The sequence below is a fragment of the Scyliorhinus torazame genome, chromosome 12 (genome assembly GCF_047496885.1).
Source record: "Scyliorhinus torazame isolate Kashiwa2021f chromosome 12, sScyTor2.1, whole genome shotgun sequence".
NCBI classification, from domain to species: Eukaryota; Metazoa; Chordata; class Chondrichthyes; order Carcharhiniformes; family Scyliorhinidae; genus Scyliorhinus; species Scyliorhinus torazame.
This window is the reverse complement of record NC_092718.1, coordinates 96,717,502-96,739,226: the sequence shown is the minus strand read 5'-3', so window position 1 is coordinate 96,739,226 and position 21,725 is coordinate 96,717,502. Positions and strand designations below refer to the sequence as shown.

The 21,725-nt window shown below is 52.1% G+C and overlaps 1 protein-coding gene across 1 annotated transcript in view; it reads left to right on the top strand.

Annotated features, from left to right (window-relative positions):
• Positions 1–12,364: 12,364 nt before the first annotated feature.
• The window catches only part of LOC140387087 (transcobalamin-1-like), a 113,036-nt gene continuing 103,675 nt past the window's right edge, over positions 12,365–21,725 (top strand). Inside the window, exon 1 of the mRNA XM_072470096.1 lies at positions 12,365–12,749. Coding sequence (XP_072326197.1) covers positions 12,677–12,749 — 73 coding nt within the window. The 5' untranslated portion in view covers positions 12,365–12,676. The remainder of the gene's footprint in view (positions 12,750–21,725) is intronic.

The window sequence follows — 21,725 nt, the reverse complement described above, 5'->3', positions numbered from 1 at the left end:
ACACTCACTGGAACAAAACACATTACCTCAACAGTGTCCATTCTGATGTCAATAATTTGGCTAATATTACATAACAGCACCAGGTTTAAAAATACATTTCTCCTCAATAGAGTTCGAAGATACATTCAGACAGATTGATTCAATAGATTTAAAAAATATGTATAAATAGATACATTTGTTCATGTGATGTGGATGTCATTACGAAGGTCAGTATTTGTTGTCTATGCCTAATTTTCCTTGCGAAATTGAGAGCAGGGACAGTGTAGAGGAAGCTTTACTCTGTATCAAACCCCGTGCAATGACTGTCCTGGGAGTGTTTGATGGGGACAGTATAGAGGGAGCTTTACTCTGTATGTAACCCCGTGCTGTACCTGACCTGGGAGTGTTTGGTGCAGGCAGTGTAGAGGGAGCTTTACTCTATATCTAACACTGTGCTGCACCTGTCCTGGGAGTGTTTAATGGGGACAGCTTAGAGGGAGTTTTGCTCTGTATCAAACCAATTGCCGTGCCTGCCCTGGGAGTGTTTGATGGGGACAGTGTAGGGGGAGCTTTACACTGTATCTAACCCAGTGATGTACCTATCCTGGGAGTGTTTAATGGGGACAATGTAGAAGCAGCTTTTTTTGTTATGCTCTTGACTTAGCATAAGCTGCTTCCTTGATGTGCATTCTGACAAAGGAAGGTTCAGACTTGGAGATAGCTTTAACACGTTTATTAAACTATCAACAATTCTCCTACTTAGATTCAACGCTACTGTTAATCCTGCTATAGCTACTCAGACTGACGAACCAGTCTGCTACAATCCACATGGTGGGTGTGATGTTCAATCAACCCTGTGTCTGTACTCACTGAGTGTCTCCACTGGAAAGAGACTGAGCATGTGTGATGTGTCCTTTTATATGGGCTGGTGTAATGCCCTCCTGTGGTAGTGTCACCTCTGTGTGTATCGTGACTGCCCATTGGTCGTGTCCTATCTTACTGACCTATTGGTTGACTGTCTGTGTGTCATGTCTCTGGTGTTCCCTCTAGTGTCTAGATAGGTGTAGTGTATGTACATTAACCCTTTATGTACTTACAGTGATGTATATCACCACACTTTACTCTGTATCTACCCCATGCAGTGCCTGTCTTGGGAGTGTTTGATGGGGACAGTGTAGAGGGAGCTTTATTCTGTAAGTAACCCAGTGCTGTACTCATGGGAGTGTTTGATGGGGACAGTGCAAAGGGAGCTTTATTCTGTATCTAATCCAGTGCTGCTCTTTTGTCAGACTTGTATTAATGGCCTGCTGTTATGCTTTCCCCATTACTAAAAACATCATCCCTTCTATTGTAAACGTGCATGGATCAGGGCAGCACGGTGGCGCAGTGGTTAGCACAGCTGCCTCACGGCGCCGAGGTCCCAGGTTCGATCCCGGCTCTGGGTCACTGTCCGTGTGGGGTTTGCACATTCTCCCTGTGTTTGCATGGGTTTCGCCCCCACAACCCAAAAGATGTGCAGAGTAGGTGGATTGGCCACACTAAACTGCACCATAATATACTGGTGTATATTATGACATCCCCCTTTCATATAAAGAACATGTGCCTGCGTGACAATAAATATCATGTAGTGAATGTACCTGACTGTGTGTGCGTGTTATTTACATGACTATGTACATGAGGCTAATCTATTTACACGGGAAGGTGTCTGGTGCAGAGAAATAGGGGGTGAAATTCTCCTACCCGCCCCGCCACATTTCTGCGCTGACCGGCCGGCGGGAGTCTCCGTAACGCCGGCCGGTCAATGGGGTTTCCCATTGTGGGGCAGCCCCACGCCGTCGGGAAACCCCCGGGCGCCGGCAGAACGGAGACTCCCGCCGGCGGAGAATGACGCCCAGGGTGTCACACCAACAATGAAATGAACATTATATACAAACTACTGGAACGATGAAACAGGATAACAGAACAGATCAAAGAGTCCAACATTGTAAAACTCATAAGTCAAGTCTCTGAGGTGGGTGACAAATTCTGGTTGACCATCAGGGTGGCACACCACTCGTCGTCTGGATCAATGCTGTGCACCGACAACGGCTGGTGGTTTTGGTTCGGGGACAGCCTGTTCTTTGTTATAACAGTGACTCGAAAAGGCTCCCTCGGGTCCTCGATGTCACTGATCTGCGGAAAGTCGGAATCGGACTCGGTGATCGTGGGTTGAATTGCCCGAACGTTCCTGTGAGGCTGGCTGAAGCGATGCGAATTGGCAGGCTGAACTGCTCGACAGCAGGCAGCATAGTGACCAAGTCTGCCACATCGTAGGCATTGTCGCGATTTTGCAGGACATTGCCGCTTTAAATGGGCGGAGCCACAGTTGCCACACGTCGTGCTGGCAGTACGCTCGTTGTGCCACCGTGCATGCACGGTGCGGTCCTGCGTGGTGTGCACCTGCACATCACGTTCCTCCACGTCACCGTCCCCTCGTTTGGCGCGTACAAGCGCGGGAGGCTGCAAAAAGCACGCAAAATGGCCGCCCTCATCCAGGCTGCAGCCTTGGAGGTGTTCAATTGTTTGGACCTGTTCTGCCTCGTGGGGACCTTGCCACGCCGTTTCAGCCGCCTGTATGTGGGAGTACCGGCTGGTGGCATTTTCATGCAGGACACAGGGCTCGATGGCAGTCGCTAGGGTGAGTTGCTTAATTTTGAGGAGCTGCTGATGCAGGAGGTCCGACAGAACACCAAATACGATCTGGTCGCGTATCATGGAGTCGGAGGTGGGCCCGTAGCCGCAGGACTGCGCAAGGATGCGGAGGTGTGTTAAAAAGGATTGGAAAGGCTCGTGCTTACCCTGCAAGTGCTGCTGGAACAGGTATCTTTCGAAGATTTCATTGACCTCTATGCTGAAGTGGGTATCGAATTTGAGGAGAACCGTCTTGTGCTTTGTCTTGTCCTCGTCGTCTGCGAATGTGAGGGAGTTGAAGATGTGGATGGCGTGTTGCCCGGCCGTGGAGCGGTGCAGAGCAATTTTCCCGGTGTCCGAGGCATTCTCCCTGTCCGTGGCTTCGAGGAAGAGCTGGAAGCGCTGTTTAAAAATCTTCCAATTGACCCCGAGATTGCCGGCGATGCGGAGCGGCGGTGGCGGGTTGATGTTCTCCATACTTCAGGATGCCGGAATGCTGATTAGTTGCAGGTGGGTCTCAGAAGTGCTAGTACGCAACCACTCCTTGTACCATGATGTGTTGGGTGTTCTGGATCACAAACAGGTCACCAATACTGGAAGTGGTGCAACTCTATTTTATTATAAGGTTAACTATATTAACATACTTGAACTGTGGGTAAATGCAATACCAGCTTTAACTGTTGACCCTTGCCTAGTCCTAACCAGGTGATGCACTCAGCACATGGTGAATGTCTGTGTTGCAGGCTGTGAGCTCTGTGCTCCGAGCTGGCTGCTACTAGAAGGACCGGGAACTCTCCTGTCCCCTGTCTTTATAGTGCGTGTGCTCTCACTGGTGATTGGCTGCGGGGTTGTGTATGCTGATTGGTCCCACTGCATGTCCATCAGTGTGTGTGTGTGTGTGTCTGCACCATAATATACTGGTGTATATTAAGACACTACGTGACTGCTTGGAGATAATGGACTGGTCCATATTTGAGAACTCAGCGACCAACTTAAATGAGTATGCCACCACCGTCACAGACTTCACCAGCAAATGTGTGGACGACTGTGTGCCAAAGGAAAGTAGGAAGGAACTTAAGCAAGGAGTCAGGAGGGCTAGAAGGGGTCACGAAAAGTCATTGGCAAATAGGGTTAAGGAAAATCCCAAGGCTTTTTACACGTACATAAAAAGCAAGAGGGTAGCCAGGGAAAGGGTTGGCCCACTGAAGGATAGGCAAGGGAATCTATGTGTGGAGCCAGAGGAAATGGGCGAGGTACTAAATGAATACTTTGCATCAGTATTCACCAAAGAGAAGAAATTGGTAGATGTTGAGTCTGGAGAAGTGTGTGTAGATAGCCTGGGTCACATTGAGATCCAAAAAGACGAGGTGTTGGGTGTCTTAAAAAATATTAAGGTAGATAAGTCCCCAGGGCCTGATGGGATCTACCCCAGAATACTGAAGGAGGCTGGAGAGGAAATTGCTGAGGCCTTGACAGAAATCTTTGGATCCTCGCTGTCTTCAGGGGATGTCCCGGAGGACTGGAGAATAGCCAATGTTGTTCCTCTGTTTAAGAAGGGTAGCAAGGATAATCCCGGGAACTACAGGCCAGTGAGCCTTACTTCAGTGGTAGGGAAATTACTGGAGAGAATTCTTCGAGACAGGATCTACTCCCATTTGGAAGAAAATGGACGTATTAGTGAGAGGCAGCACGGTTTTGTGAAGGGAAGGTCGTGTCTCACTAACTTGATAGAGTTTTTCGAGGAGGTCACTAAGATGATTGATGCAGGTAGGGCAGTGGATGTTGTCTATATGGACTTCAGTAAGGCCTTTGACAAGGTTCCTCATGGTAGACTAGTACAAAAGGTGAAGTCACACGGGATCAGGGGTGAGCTGGCAAGGTGGATACAGAACTGGCTAGGTCATAGAAGGCAGAGAGTAGCAATGGAAGGATGCTTTTCTAATTGGAGGGCTGTGACCAGTGGTGTTCCACAGGGATCAGTGCTGGGACCTTTGCTCTTTGTAGTATATATAAATGATTTGGAGGAAAATGTAACTGGTCTGATTAGTAAGTTTGCAGACGACACAAAGGTTGGTGGAATTGCGGATAGCGATGAGGACTGTCGGAGGATACAGCAGGATTTAGATTGTTTGGAGACTTGGGCGGAGAGATGGCAGATGGAGTTTAATCCGGACAAATGTGAGGTAATGCATTTTGGAAGGTCTAATGCAGGTAGGGAATATACAGTGAATGGTAGAACCCTCAAGAGTATTGAAAGTCAAAGAGATCTAGGAGTACAGGTCCACAGGTCATTGAAAGGGGCAACACAGGTGGAGAAGGTAGTCAAGAAGGCATACGGCATGCTTGCCTTCATTGGCTGGGGCATTGAGTATAAGAATTGGCAAGTCATGTTGCAACTGTATAGAATCTTAGCTAGGCCACACTTGGAGTATAGTGTTCAATTCTGGTCGCCACACTACCAGAAGGATGTGGAGGCTTTAGAGAGGGTGCAGAAGAGATTTACCAGAATGTTACCTGGTATGGAGGGCATTAGCTAAGAGGAGCGGTTGAATAAACTCGGTTTGTTCTCACTGGAACGAAGGAGGTTGAGGGGAGACCTGATAGAGGTATACAAAATTATGAGGGTCATAGACAGAGTGGATAGTCAGAGGCTTTTCCCCAGGGTAGAGGGGTCAATTACTAGGGGGCATAGGTTTAAGGTGAGAGGGGCAAGGTTTAGAGTAGATGTACGAGGCAAGTTTTTTACGCAGAGGGTAGTGGGTGCCTGGAACTCGCTACCGGAGGAGGTGGTGGAAGCAGGGACGATAGTGACATTTAAGGGGCATCTTGACAAATACATGAATAGGATGGGAATAGAGGGATACGGACCCAGGAAGTGTAGAGGATTGTAGTTTAGTCGGGCAGCATGGTCGGCACGGGCTTGGAGGGCCGAAGGGCCTGTTCCTGTGCTGTACATTTCTTTGTTCTTTGTTCTTTGTTCTTTGAAAGCAATACGTACGTTCCCCAACCGGAAACCATGGCTTAATCGGCAGATTGACTCCCTACTGAAGGACAGGTCTGAGGCGTTCAAGTCAGACGACCCTGACCAATACAAGAAATCCAGGTACGACCTCCACAAAGCCATCCGAGATGCCAAGAGAGAATATCAAACCAAGCTAGAATCACAGACAGACCCTCGGCGATTGTGGCAAGGACTAAACAACATAACGGGCTACAGAGCGAAGCCGAGCACTATCTCCGGCAGCAGCACATCCCTCCCCGATGAACTCAATGCATTCTATGCTCGGTTCCAGCAGGAAACCAACAATCCGCTGTCGAGTGCCCCAGCCGCCCACAACACACCCATACCCACCATCACATTTTCCGAAGTCAGATCGGCCTTCCTAAAAATGAACCCTTGGAAGGCGACGGGCCCGGACAGGATCCCTGGTTGTGCACTCAGCCTGCGCGGACCAGCTGGCAGAGGTGTGGCAGACATCTTTAACCTGTCCCTACTCAACTCCGAGGTCTCCATCTGCTTCAAGAAGACCACCATCATACCGCTGCCAAAGAAGAACCAGGCAACGTGCCTCAATGACTACCGTCCAGTGGCCCTGACTTCAGTCGTAATGAAGTGCTTCGAGAAGTTGGTCATGAAGCGCATCAACTCCATACTCCCAGAATGCGTTGATCCACTGCAATTCGCAGACCGCCGCAACTGGTCCCCAACAGACGCCATTTCCCTGGCCCTACACTCATCCCTAGAGCATGTCGACAACAAGGACTCCTACATCAGACTCCTATTTATTGACTACAGCTCCGCCATAATCCCAGCCAAGCTCATATCAAAGCTCCAATATCTAGGACTTGGCTCCTCACTCTGCAACTGGATCCTCAACTTTCTGACCCACAGACCACAATCAGTAAGAATGAACAACAACACCTCCTCCACAATAATCCTCAATACCGGCGTTCCGCATGGCTGCATACTTAGCCCCCTACTCTACTCCCTGTACACACACGACTGCGTGGCAAAATTTGGTTCCAACTCCATCTACAAGTTTGCTGATGATCCGACCATAGTGGGCCGAATCGCGAATAACGACGATCAGAATACAGGAGGGAGATAGAGAACCTAGTGGAGTGGTGCAGCGACAACAATCTCTCCCTCAATGCCAGCAAAACTAAAGAGCTGGTCATTGACTTCAGGAAGCAAAGCACTGTACACACCCCTGTCAGCATCAACGGGGCCGAGGTGGAGATGGTTAGCAGTTTCAAATTCCTAGGGGTGCACATCTCCAAAAATCTGTCCTGGTCCACCCACGTCGACGCTACCACCAAGAAAGCACAACAGCGCCTATACTTCCTCAGGAAACTAAGGAAATTCGGCATGTCCACATTAACCCTTACCAACTTTTACAGATGCACCATAGAAAGCATCCTATCGGGCTGCATCACAGCCTGGTATGGCAACTGCTCGGCCCAGGACCGCAAGAAACTTTAGAGAGTCGTGAACACAGCCCAGTCCATCACACAAACCTGCCTCCCATCCATTGACTCCATCTACACCTCCCGCTGCCTGGGGAAAGCGGGCAGCATAATCAACGACCCCTCCCAACCGGCTTACTCACTCTTCCAACTTCTTCCATCGGGCAGGAGATACAGAGGTCTGAGAACACGCACGAACAGACTCAAAAACAGCTTCTTCCCCGCTGTTACCAGACTCCTAACCGTCCCTCTTATGGACTGACCTCGTTAACACTACACCCTGTATGCTTCATCCGATGCCGGTGCTTACGTAGTTACATTGTATACCTTGTGTTGCCCTATTATGTATTTTCTTTTCTTCCCTTTTCTTCCCATGTACTTAATGATCTGTTGAGCTGCTCGCAGAAAAATACTTTTCACTGTACCTCGGTACATGTGACAATACACAAATCCAATCCTATTCGGGGACAAATCTCACAGCCCCTACTTGCAATTCAAATAGTCACCAATGATTATCTCATGGTCACCTTCCTACCTGCCTCACTATTTTCCAGATTTCCCCAGGGCCTCAAGAGGTGCAAACGCGCTACAGAAATGCAAGTCTCTCAGACTCACATGGAGGAAGTATATGTTAAAGCCTGTTCTTCCAGAAGCTTTCCAGCCATAGCCCTTCTGCACTAGAAGCTGCACCCTGTACCGTAACTCATGCCAGGTCCTGTTTGCCCTCTTTCTGACCTACATTGTAGTGTATCCACACACTGACTCCTTTCCCATCAGAGGCTGAGGTTGCTGGAACAGGTGTTAAAATATGAGCCAGTTGACATTATGCATTCCTCACGCCAACTTCCTGCTTGATCTGAGACTTCTGTTGTTTTCCTAATATAATGCCCTTACTGTGAGCGCAGGATTGCTCAGAGCAAGAGATTAAACACTAACCAAACAGGCTGAGAGATTATAATGGTTCAAGCATTAAACGTTATGGTGCTTGTGACCTGAATGTAGTGGTGAAGAGCACCTGTCCCATTCTGTATTGTATCCGAGGGCTTGGATTCATTATTAGGTGATCTGTCCTGTGAAGAATTGGGTCTAATGCATTTGGTATATAGCATCTACAAAGGATTGGATCAACACTCCAACGATTCTGAGAACATTAGCAGCAAATTTAGCAATGTGTTCACTGATTTTAGCGCACCACCATTCACCAATGAGATATAATTTAGCAGCCATTTATCCTCATCAAGCGCATTTATTTTAAATGGAGCATCAGTTTGCATAATTTAAAGCACTGATACAAACTATTAATAGTGAAATTGCTGAAGATGTAGATCTACATGTCAATCTCATTTCTACCCTACCACCGGTATCAGATACAAAACCACAAGTTATCAAGAAGATAGACGAACCTACCAATGGGGTGAATTCCGTGGTATGTGTGAAACAAGAAAAATGGCGATGCTCGTATAGGCATGGATCCCAAAGATCTTAACAAAAGTGTACATACTGTAAAACAATCATTACAGAAAGCAATGGACAGCCAATCTGATTCACATCTCACAAAATCATGTTACAAAGCATTACCATTGTCACATGGTAGATCACCAGCCGATGCCGACCTCCACCTCGCTGATTGCCCTCTCTCCAGGCTCGCTGTCCAGGTCCAGAGCCCGCCGCTCCGCTGCAGTGAGAGGCCACAAGTCCAGCAGTTCCCCTTTCTCCTGCTCTCTGTGATTATGCGCCGCCTTCTCCTGAGGGGGCGGGGGCGCGCAGAGCTGGACAGTCAGACGTGGGCTACACACGAGGTGGGCAGCTAGTGACCATGGTAGCTGGTATGGGAAATGGCATGTGATGCAGGGGGGGGAGCACGCACATGGCAGGCGGGTGGGGTTCGATCACTCTGCAGGTTGGGGGGGGGGTTTGGGGTTGTGGGACAGGAGTTGATGCCAGGGGGCATGGTGCTGCATACTCACCCTGGCCACCCTGAGGAGGTTGTGCAGCTTCTTCCTGCTCTGTTCTCCAGTCCTGGCGGTGGGGTGAATGGCGCTCATGACCTCTGCCTACTTCTCCAAGGCCTGGTGTATAGTGGTGGGTGGCAGTCTCCATCCCTCCCCTTGGTACAGGATGGTCCACCTCCCCTTCATGGCATCCACAAACCGGGGTGCCGATTTCTGTGCTGCCACCTTCTTGGCTGGGATGAGTGTGTTGAGGGGTGGAGTGCTAAATGTGGCTGCAGCTTGTCAGCCTCCAAGTGTTAATCCCAGTCCCAGCTAATCGAACACCATTTTGCATTGGAATTGTTTGAGTTCCATGTGGCACTGGTGCCAGTCCATTAACCGCTCATGAATTGCTCTGGGGCCGATGCCAATTTAGTTGTCATGGAAGTCCACTGATTCAATCCCCGCGGCAACACTTCGGGCGGGATTCTCCGTTTCTGAGACTAAGTGATGACGCCAATGCAGAATTCATGGACTTTCATGACATAAAAACTGGCGCCGCACCTGTTCCGATTCCGCTGCTGTTGAGGGGCTAGCACTGGTGCCACGTTGGACACCATAGATTCCTATGGGAAATGGTGCTGGATTCACCGGTTTTGCGATTCACACTCCTGAGGCTGACAAGCTGTAGCCGCAAATACACACTTCACTCCCCACACACGCCATCCCAGCCAAAAAGATGGTGTAAACCCCAAGGTTTACAGATGCCGAGCTGGAGACTCTCTTGGATGTGGTGGAGGAGTGGAGGATGACACTGTATCCCGGCCCGGGAAGGAGGCTGCCAGCTCCCGCCGTTCGCCGTGCCTAGGCGCAGGAGGCAGAGACCGTCTGCACCATGGGCAACACCGTCTGGACCAGGCAGCAGTGCCGTAAAAAAACTGCACAACCTCCTCAGGGCAGCCAGAGTGAGTAGGCAGCACTGACAGTACCCATATCCCACACACCTGTAACATCTCCCCGGAGGACGGCCGAACCCCTACCTTGCACCACATGTCAACACCCATACCAGCCGCCACAGCTGGGTGCCCTGGCCACTGAGGCCACCAGCTACCCAGCCTCTGGGCCGCATGAGTCAAACTGTCTAACACTGTTGTCTTCTGTTCCCCACCCACCCAGGAGAAGGCTGCGCACAACCTCTGGGAGCGGGAGAAGACAGGAAGGGGACTGTCGGACTTGTGGCCTCTCACCATGGCAGAGCAGAGGGCCCTGAACGTGGTCGGTGGCCTGGAGGAAAGGGAGGTCGCCAGAATGGAGTGTGGTCATGGGCGAGGAAGTGAGAGCCCGCTTAGTTGCGGTTCCCCATGACATGTGTAACAACCACCCCCAACACTACCCCCACACCACCCACATGCCAACACCGCCACCCCCCCCCCCCCAGCCCCATTGACCCATTCACCTCCACTCCCCTCCCTCCCCCCCCCCCCCCCCCCGGCCCGTGGTCTAGACATGCGTCTTGTCTTATCTTGTGTCTTGCAGGATCTGCTGGGATGGGGCGGGTCCATCTGGTGTCCCCCGCCCCTAGCCAGTGCCACAGCCCGAGCCCCCGCCATGAGCCGAGCACTGACGAGGAGAGCAGCTCGGACACCAGCCCTCCACCTGAGACTCAGGAGACCCCGGAACTCGGGTCAGAGGATGACAGTGATTTCCCGACACAGCTGTCTCCAACACACTCCCCCATCCCAGAGACACACACCTCGGTTGGGCACTTTAGTGAATAGGCTCCTGGGACACTATCTGGTGCGCTCCACACAGTTGATCCGGTACAGCAGGTGGAGGTAGGAGCACCTGAGGGAGCGGACGCAACTGACCCCAGGGATTAGCTGCCATCCAGACAGGTCTCTAGCTTCTGGAAGAAATAGTCCCATCCATAGTGGAGATACAGTCGCAGAGCCAGGGACCACATGAGGGGTTGTCGGCGAGCATCCAGTACCTGCTGCAGGTTGGAGAAGTCCAACTGCCTGCAGCAGCAGGAGGTGGTGCTGACAATGCCTGTCGGCCAGGCCAACACCGCAGGGGAAGCCTCCGTGGTGGAGGCATTGGGGATGACGGTTTTGGCTATGGATCAGCATGTCCAAGGCCTGGGGCATTCTGTGCACCTGTACACCGAAGTCTGTGAGATCCCGGACAGGTCCCTATTCGGCGATTGGAAGGAGCCCGTGGTGTGAATGTTCAGGGCAATCGTCACCTTGATGGTTACCGTGAGCGGGACTCCTCCCCATATCCCCGGTCCGGCAGGTCCTCAAATGACAGGCGGTGCCGGTACACACGAAGCCTCACGCAGCACCTCCTTGACACCTCCTCACACAGGCGAGCATCCAGTACCTGCTGCAGGTAGGGGTGGGGGCGCCCATACGGTCGGTGTCACTCTGCAGAACCAGGGGCCAGAATGGGTAGTCAGTGGGGAGCGCAGCAAGGTGGCTGCCTTGCAGACTGTGGCAATGGCGGTCCGTGCCTGGACATCGCCCAGTCCCATGGGGGGTTACCCCAGTCACTTGGCCTGTTCCCCCGGCTCCTCCCCATACCCCAGCCAGCAAGGCCAGTGTCCGCACTGGCAGCCCGCAGTCGCTCCTCACTGGGTCCTCCCTCCTCTCTCTCTCCCTTATCAGCCACAAAGCCAGTTTCATGATTTTTAAAAGCACAAGTGAACCGTGCCGTCGGGAACTTGGCCCATCGGAGTAGAATCGCGGAGGCCCCGGAGAATGCCGGGTCGAGCCTGCTAATGATATGCAAACGGTGTTTATTGTACGTGCGTCCTGGAACACATTGACGCCGCTGTCGAGATGACGGAGAATCACGATTTGGCGTCAAATTGGTGCCTGCCGCGATCTTGGTGTCAGAACCGATTCTCCGCCCAATTGTGTTTCGCGATTTCGGCGTTGGCAAACGTAATTTCTGAAATGGAGAATCCCGCTCTCCATGCCACCATTTCAGAAATCAGAGGGGGCAGTTGGTCGCTTTTCCCACTTTCTCAGGTGCAGCATATTTCCTTTAATCAGCATCCAGAAAGAAACATTGATCTTCGCAATTTGCTAATTGTGTCATCATGCTGTGCGGAAGTAGGCTGCTCCTATTCCAGACATTACACCGGTTCCAGTGAGGTTTTCTATTGGCTCTCGCGAGCAGAGCGAATGCAGGTTAATGCTGAAATGGTGATGTTGTTGAATATGTCAATCTGAGAGAGGCAGCCCCTGGATACTGAGCCCCTCTCGCCTGTCACAGAGCTGAGTCCTCTGTTAATTATTGTTGAAAATGTCTGTACACACTGGATTTCCTGGTCCGGAATTGATTGATGCAGTCTTGCTAAATTTCCAGACAGGACTCTCTCTCTCTCTGCCCGCCCTTGAGCAAACATATTGAGCAATCTGGAGCTCTGTTTCTCTATAAATTCAGCCCTCTTTCGCAGGTTGTGCTCATCCCAGGATATCGATTCACTCAGAGCGGAATCAAATATCACCCGCTGACGTCGGTGCAGATATATCCCCAGCACAGACTGCACTTCTGCCTGTGCAGGGAAAGAGTTCATTACAGACTCCTGCAACACCTTGGGCTCCGAGTCTCCTTCTCTGGCAATGTCCAGACTGTGCTCCCTACTGCTGCTGCTCATCTGTTGGCTGACATCATGTCATCCGGCTGTTGGGGACTGTAAGTGACCACCTCTCAGTACCTCTCTCTCTCTGCCTCTCTCACTCTCCATCTTTGCCTCTCTGCCTCTCTCCCTCTCTCTCTACCTCTCTCCCTCCCACTCTGCCTCTCTCCACTCTCCCTCTATCTACCTCTCTCCCTCCCACTCTGCCTCTCTCCACTCTCCCTCTCACTCTGCCTCTCTCCCTCCCTTTCTCTCTACCTCTCTCCCTCCCACTCTGCCTCTCTCCCTCCCTTTCTCTCTACCTCTCTCCCTCCCACTCTGCCTCTCTCCACTCTCCCTCTCTCTACCTCTCTCCCTCCCACTCTGCCTCTCTCCACTCTCCCTCTCACTCTGCCTCTCTCCCTCCCTCTCTCTCTACCTCTCTCCCTCCCACTCTGCCTCTCTACCTCTCTCCCTCCCACTCTGCCTCTCTCCCTCCCACTCTGCCTCTCTCCCTCCCACTCTGCCTCTCTCCCTCCCACTCTGCCTCTCTCCCTCCCACTCTGCCTCTCTCCCTCCCACTCTGCCTCTCTCCCTCCCACTCTGCCTCTCTCCCTCCCACTCTGCCTCTCTCCCTCCCACCCTGCCTCTCTACCTCTCCCCTTCCCACTCTGCCTCTCTACCTCTCTCCCTCTCACTCTGCCTCTCTACACCTCTCCCTCCCACTCTACCTCTCTCCCTCCCACTCTGCCTCTCTCCCTCCCACTCTGCCTCTCTCCCTCCCACTCTGCCTCTCTCCCTCCCACTCTGCCTCTCTCCCTCCCACTCTGCCTCTCTACCTCTCTCCCTCCCACTCTGCCTCTCTACCTCTCTCCTTCCCACTCTGCCTCTCTACCTCTTTCCTTCCCACTCTGCCTCTCTACCTCTCTCCCTCCCACTCTGCCTCTCTACCTCTCTCCCTCCCACTCTGCCTCTCTCCCTCCCACTCTGCCTCTCTCCCTCCCACTCTGCCTCTCTCCCTCCCACTCTGCCTCTCTCCCTCCCACTCTGCCTCTCTCCCTCCCACCCTGCCTCTCTCCCTCCCACCCTGCCTCTCTCCCTCCCACCCTGCCTCTCTCCCTCCCACCCTGCCTCTCTACCTCTCCCCTTCCCACTCTGCCTCTCTACCTCTCTCCCTCTCACTCTGCCTCTCTACACCTCTCCCTCCCACTCTACCTCTCTCCCTCTCACTCTGCCTCTCTCCCTCCCACTCTGCCTCTCTCCCTCCCACTCTGCCTCTCTCCCTCCCACTCTGCCTCTCTCCCTCCCACTCTGCCTCTCTACCTCCCTCCCACTCTGCCTCTCTACCTCTCTCCTTCCCACTCTGCCTCTCTACCTCTTTCCTTCCCACTCTGCCTCTCTACCTCTCTCCCTCTCACTCTGCCTCTCTACACCTCTCCCTCCCACTCTACCTCTCTCCCTCTCACTCTGCCTCTCTCCCTCCCACTCTGCCTCGCTCCCTCCCACTCTGCCTCGCTCCCTCCCACTCTGCCTCTCTCCCTCCCACTCTGCCTCTCTCCCTCCCACTCTGCCTCTCTACCTCTCTCCCTCCCACTCTGCCTCTCTACCTCTCTCCCTCCCACTCTGCCTCTCTACCTCTCTCCTTCCCACTCTGCCTCTCTACCTCTCTCCTTCCCACTCTGCCTCTCTACCTCTCTCCCTCTCACTCTGCCTCTCTACACCTCTCCCTCCCACTCTGCCTCTCTCCCTCCCACTCTGCCTCTCTCCCTCCCACTCTGCCTCTCTCCCTCCCACTCTGCCTCTCTCCCTCCCACTCTGCCTCTCTACCCCACTCCCTCCCACTCTGCCTCTCTACACCTCTCCCTCCCACTCTGCCTCTCTACCCCACTCCCTCCCACTCTGCCTCTCTACCTCTCTCCCTCTCACTCTGCCTCTCTACACCTCTCCCTCCCACTCTACCTCTCTCCCTCTCACTCTGCCTCTCTCCCTCCCACTCTGCCTCTCTCCCTCCCACTCTGCCTCTCTCCCTCCCACTCTGCCTCTCTACCCCACTCCCTCCCACTCTGCCTCTCTACACCTCTCCCTCCCACTCTGCCTCTCTACCTCTCTCCCACCCACTCTGCCTCTCTACCTCTGTCTCTCTCACTCTGCCTCTCTACCTCTGTCCCTCTCACTCTGCCTCTCTACCTCTGTCCCTCTCACTCTGCCTCTCTACCCCACTCCCTCTCACTCTGCCTCTCAACCCCACTCCCTCCCACCCTGCCTCTCTACCTCTCTCCCTCCCACTCTGCCTCTCTACCTCTCTCCCTCCCACTCTGCCTCTCTACCTCTCTCCTTCCCACCCTGCCTCTCTACCTCTCCCCTTCCCACTCTGCCTCTCTACCTCTCTCCCTCTCACTCTGCCTCTCTACACCTCTCCCTCCCACTCTACCTCTCTCCCTCTCACTCTGCCTCTCTCCCTCCCACTCTGCCTCTCTCCCTCCCACTCTGCCTCTCTCCCTCCCACTCTGCCTCTCTACCTCTCTCCCTCCCACTCTGCCTCTCTACCTCTCTCCTTCCCACTCTGCCTCTCTACCTCTTTCCTTCCCACTCTGCCTCTCTACCTCTCTCCCTCTCACTCTGCCTCTCTACACCTCTCCCTCCCACGCTACCTCTCTCCCTCTCACTCTGCCTCTCTCCCTCCCACTCTGCCTCTCTCCCTCCCACTCTGCCTCTCTACCTCTGTCCCTCTCACTCTGCCTCTCTACCCCACTCCCTCCCACTCTGCCTCTCTACCCCACTCCCTCCCACTCTGCCTCTCTACCCCACTCCCTCCCACTCTGCCTCTCTACCCCACTCCCTCCCACTCTGCCTCTCTACCTCTCTCCCTCCCACCCTGCCTCTCTACCTCTCCCCCTCCCACTCTGCCTCTCTACCTCTCTCCCTCCCACTCTGCCTCTCTCCCTCCCACTCTGCCTCTCTACCTCTCTCCCTCCCACTCTGCCTCTCTACCCCACTCCCTCCCACCCTGCCTCTCTACCTCTCTCCCTCCCACTCTGCCTCTCTACCTCTCTCCCTCCCACCCTGCCTCTCTACCTCTCCCTCTCACTCTGCCTCTCTCCCTCCCACTCTGCCTCTCTGCCTCTCTGACTCTCCAACTTTGCCTCTCTACCTCTCCCCCTCCAACTCTGCCTCTCTACCCCACTCCCTCTCACTCTGCCTCTCTGACTCTCCAACTCTGCCTCTCTACCCCACTCCCTCTCACTCTGCCTCTCTCACTCTGCCTCTCTCCCTCCCACTCTGCCTCTCTACCTCTCTCCCTCCCACTCTGCCTCTCTGCCTCTCTACTTCTTCCTCTCCCACTCACTCTCCCACTCTCACACTGCCTCTCTCACCGTCTCTCGTTCTGTTTCTCTCTCACTTTCTCCCTCATTCCCTGGCTCCCTCACTCTCACTCTCTGTTTCCCACTCTGTCATTTTTTCTCTCTCTCTCTGTTTGCTTCACAGTCTCTCTCTTTCTATTCCTGTCTTTTACACTGTCTCTCTCACTCACTTGCCCTCTCTGTCTCAATCTTTCCCTTTCACTGTCTCTCCCGTCTGTCGAAAATTTTCAGTTTTATTCTGGTTACTATACAATCTTCCTATTTCCCCCCAAGGGTCTCCCACCCCAGCCCACACCTGGGCCGGGGTAATTATATCCCAGCAGTCCTAGGAAAAGGGGGGGGGGTAAGCCCTGCACCCTCATCTGGGTAGATCATATTCAGGTGAGGCCACAGGGGCTCCTGGACCTGCTGTAGGGTTACAACACTCTCTTTCTTTCTTCTTCCTCTCTCTCTCTGTCACACTCTGGGCTGGATTCTCCCACCTCGCTCACCACAGGAACGCCACAGGCGAGAGGCGGACAATGGAGAACTCCATTGACTTTGGGAGGGATTCTCCGGTCGCCAGGTGGACAAGGCCAGAGAATCCCATCCTTAATCTCTGCATTGGTGGAGATTAATGTGAGAGTGGAGTGTGTGTGTGAGAGAGAGAAAGAAAGAGAGAGGCAGAGAATGTGTGTGTGTGAGAGAGTGTGTGTGTTACGTTCTGGTGCTTGGCTGGTTGGAATAAATGCACTAAAGAGAGTCTAGGTCTTAGACTGGTTAAAGTTTTATTATTTAACAATTTTGTGGTTGTTAACTGTAAGAATATTATCAAAAACTGCTAACTATAATAAATTAACTATGAGCTACTACAAACTGTGGCTATCCACTCCAAGATGAGCGTGAGGTCAGGTGTAATGCCTGGATCTGGTACGTTTCTCTTGTGGGGACCATGAATTGGATTCAATTTGGATTGGTTTTTGGAGCAGACAAGGAGCTGGATTAAGGGTTTGCCCCTATCCACACTCTGAGCTCTGGCTTTGTAGCTCTGATAGAAGTTTCACGTGGTTGTTCTCCACTGCCACCTGCTGGTTGGAGGTCTTGTCTATCACTATATACATAACTGCTTATGCATATCATGACATCCCCTTTCCTTTGGAAATGTCAAATTTTACATACTCAATTTACTGACATGCATGTGTTCATTATTGACATATTTACAGTTCATCCCAAGTTCAATTTGTCCAGTTTTATTGTGTCTTGTCGACCTTCTGTGAATTTACTTCGTTTCATTTGTTATCAAAGATGATTTTTGGTAATGATAATGATAATCTTTATTAGTGTCACAAATAGGCTTACATTAACACTGCAATGAAGTTACTGTGAAAATCCCCTAGTCGCCACACTCCGACGCCTGTTTGGGTACACGGAGGGAGAATTCAGGTACACGGAGGGAGAATTCAGAGTGTCCAATTCATCTAACAAGCACGTCTTTCGGGACCCGTGGGAGGAAACCGGAGCACTCTGAGGAAACCCACGCAGACATGAGGAGAACGTGCAGACTCTGCACAGACAGTGACCCAAGCCGGGAATCGAACCTGGGATCCTGGAGCTGTGAAGCAACAGTGCTAATAACCACTGTGCTACCGTGTTGCCCATGGTGTTTGTCTTTGCTTTGTGCATTTTCATCTTGTTCTGGTTCTATATGCTGCTTGTTCTGTTGCCCTTGAATTGCTGACAATATCATCTTGCGGTTCCAAACAAAGGTTTGCTGAACCTTCAGCAAAGCTCTCCTGTTTCATCTTAGAACTTGCCCATCTTCAGTAATGATGGTATATGATTGAGCATCTGATGACTGCAGTACCTTCGCACACTTTAATCATCCTTTTCCATCAGCATCTACCACCCTGACTGGGTCATCCTTTCTTTTTTTTAAAAAAAAATATTTTATTGAAAATTTTTGGTCAACCATCACAGTACATTGTGTATCCTTTACACAATAATATAACAGTATAAATAACAATGACCTGTTTTATAAACAAAGAATAAATAATATATAACAAAAACGAAAACTAAAACTAAATGGCAACTGCCTTGTCTCAGATAAACACTCTCCAAGAATATGATTTAACAATCCAATATACAATTATTTATAGCAACGACCTATACATATTATACATATATATTAACAACCCTGAGAGTCCTTCTGGTTCCAACCCCCAGCTTGGTTCGACCTGGACCCCTGGATCCCCTATGCCGTCTCCACTGTCCCCAAATTTTCAATGTCGCCACCACCACCGGGCTTGTGGTGTATTTCTTTGGTGAGAACGGCAATGGGGCCGTCACCATAGCTTGTAGGCTAGTCCCCCTACAGGACGCCCTCTCAAATCTCTTCCACGCCGCTCCCTCCTCTTCTCCCATCCACTTACTCACCATTGAGATATTGGCGGCCCAGTAGTAGTCACTTAGGCTCGGTAGTGCCAGCACCCCCTATCCCTACTACGCTGTAAGAATCCCTTCCTCACTCTCGGGGTCTTCCCGGCCCACACAAAACTCATGATACTCTTTTCGATCCTTTTGAAAAAAGCCTTCGTGATCACCACCGGGAGGCACTGAAACACAAAGAGGAATCTCGGGAGGACTACCATTTTAACCGCCTGCACCCTCCCTGCCAGTGACAGGGATACCATGTCCCATCTCTTGAAGTCCTCCTCCATTTGTTCCACCAATCGCGTTAAATTTAACCTCTGCAATGTACCCCAATTCTTGGCTATCTGGATCCCCAAGTAACGAAAGTCCCTTGTTACCTTCCTCAGCGGAAAGTCCTCTATTTCTCTGCTCTGCTCCCCTGGATGCACCACAAACAACTCACTTTTCCCCATGTTCAGTTTATATCCTGAGAATTCTCCAAACTCCCGAAGTGTCCGCATTATCCCTGGCATCCCCTCCGCCGGGTCCGCTACATATAACAACAAATCATCCGCATACAGAGATACCCGGTGTTCTTCTCCTCCTCTAAGTACTCCCCTCCACTTCTTGGAACCCCTCAATGCTATTGCCAGGGGCTCAATCGCCAGTGCAAACAATAATGGGGACAGAGGGCATCCCTGCCTTGTCCCTCAATGGAGCCGAAAATATGCAGATCCCCGTCCATTCGTGACCACGCTCGCCATCGGGGCCCTATACAACAACTGCACCCATCCAACATACTCATCTCCAAAACCAAATCTCCTCAGCACCTCCCCCAGATAATCCCACTCCACTCTATCAAATGCTTTCTCGGCATCCATCGCCACCACTATCTCCGCTTCCCCCTCTGGTGGGGGCATCATCATTACCCCTAGCAGCCTCCGTATATTCGTATTCAGCTGTCTCCCCTTCACAAACCCAGTTTGGTCCTCATGGACCACCCTCGGGACACAATCCTCTATCCTCATTGCCATTACCTTGGCCAGAATCTTAGCGTCTACATTTAGGAGGGAAATAGGTCTATAGGACCTGCATTGCAGCGGGTCCTTTTCCTTCTTTAGGAGAAGCGATATCGTTGCCTCAGACATAGTCGGGGGCAGCTGTCCCCTTTCCTTTGCCTCATTAAAGGTCCTCATCAGTAGCGGGGCGAGCAAGTCCACATATTTCCTGTAAAATTCAACTGGGAATCCATCCGGTCCCGGAGCCTTCCCCGCCTGCATGCTCCTAATTCCTTTCACTACTTCCTCTATTTCAATCTGTGCTCCCAGTCCCACCCTTTCCTGCTCCTCCACCTTGGGAAATTCCAGCCGGTCCAGAAAGCCCATCATTCTCTCCCTCCCATCCGGGGGTTGAGCTTCGTATAATTTTTTATAAAATGCCTTGAACACTCCATTCACTCTCTCCGCTCCCCGCTCCATCTCTCCTTCCTCATCCCTCACTCCCCCTATTTCCCTCGCTGCTCCCCTTTTCCTCAATTGGTGGGCCAGCAACCTGCTCGCCTTCTCCCCATATTCATACTGTACACCCTGTGCCTTCCTCCACTGTGCCTCTGCAGTACCCATTGTCAGCAAGCCGAATTCTACGTGTAGCCTTTGCCTTTCCCTGTACAGTCCCTCCTCTGGTGCCTCCGCATATTGCCTGTCCACCCTCAGAAGTTCTTGCAGCAACCGCTCCCGTTCCCTACTCTCCTGCTTTCCTTTATTTGCCCTTATTGATATCAGCTCTCCTCTAACCACTGCCTTCAGCGCCTCCCAGACCACTCCCACCTGGACCTCCCCGTTATCATTGAGTTCCAAGTACTTTTCAATGCACCCCCTCACCCTTAGACACACACCCTCATCTGCCATTAGTCCCATGTCCATTCTCCAGGGTGGGCGCCCTTCTGTTTCCTCCCCTATCTCCAAGTCCACCCAATGTGGAGCGTGATCCGAAATGGCTATGGCCGTATACTCCGTTCCCCTCACCTTCGGGATCAACGCCCTTCCCAAAACAAAAAAGTCTATTCGCGAATAGACTTTGTGGACATAGGAGAAAAACAAAAACTCCTTACTCCTAGGTCTGCTAAATCTCCACGGGTCTACTCCTCCCATCTGCTCCATAAAATCTTTAAGCACCTTGGCTGCTGCCGGCCTCCTTCCAGTCCTAGACCTCGACCTGTCCAGCCCTGGTTCCAACACCGTATTGAAATCTCACCCCATTACCAACTTTCCCACCTCTAGGTCCGGGATGCGTCCTAGCATACGTCTCATAAAATTGGCATCATCCCAGTTCGGGGCATATACGTTTACCAAAACCCCCGTCTCCCCCTGTAGTTTGCCACTCACCATCACGTATCTGCCCCCGCTATCCGCCACTATAGTCTTTGCCTCAAACATTACCCGCTTCCCCACTAATATAGCCACCCCCCTGTTTTTCGCATCTAGCCCCGAATGGAACACCTGCCCCACCCAACCTTTGCGTAGTCTCACCTGGTCTATCAGTTTCAAGTGCGTTTCCTGTAACATAACCACGTCTGCCTTAAGTTTCTTAAGGTGTGCGAGTACTCGTGCCCTCTTTATCGGCCCGTTCAGCCCTCTCACGTTCCACGTGATCAGCCGGGTTGGGGGGCTTTTTACCCCCCCTTGTCGATTAGCCATTCCCTTTTTCCAGCTCCTCACCCGGTTCCCACGCAGCTGTGTCCCCCCGCCCATCCCACCCCATGCCAGCTCCCCCCTCTCCCCAGCAGCAGCAGCCCAATAATTCCCCCCTCCCACCCCCCCCCGCTAGATCCCCCACTAGCGTAGCTACACCCCCCATGTTGCTCCCAGAAGTCAGCAAACTCTGGCCGACTTCGGCTTCCCCCCGTGACCTCGGCTCGCACCGTGCGACGCCCCCTCCTTCCTGCTTCCCTATTCCCGCCATGCTTATCATAGCGCGGGAACCGAGCCCGCGCTTCCCCCTTGGTCCCGCCCCCAATGGCCAACGCCCCATCTCCTCCACCTCCTTTCCTCCCCCCACCACCTCCTGTGGAAGAGAGAAAAGTTACCACATCGCAGGATTAATAACATAAAACTCCTCTTTCCCGCCTTTTTACCCCCCTCTTCGCCCCCCATACTCGCCCCACCACTTTGTTTCAAACGTTCTTTTTTTAATAACCCGCTCATTCCAATTTTTCTTCCACGATAAAAGTCCACACCTCATCCGCCGTCTCAAAGTAGTGGTGCCTCCCTTGATATGTGACCCACAGTCTTGCCGGTTGCAGCA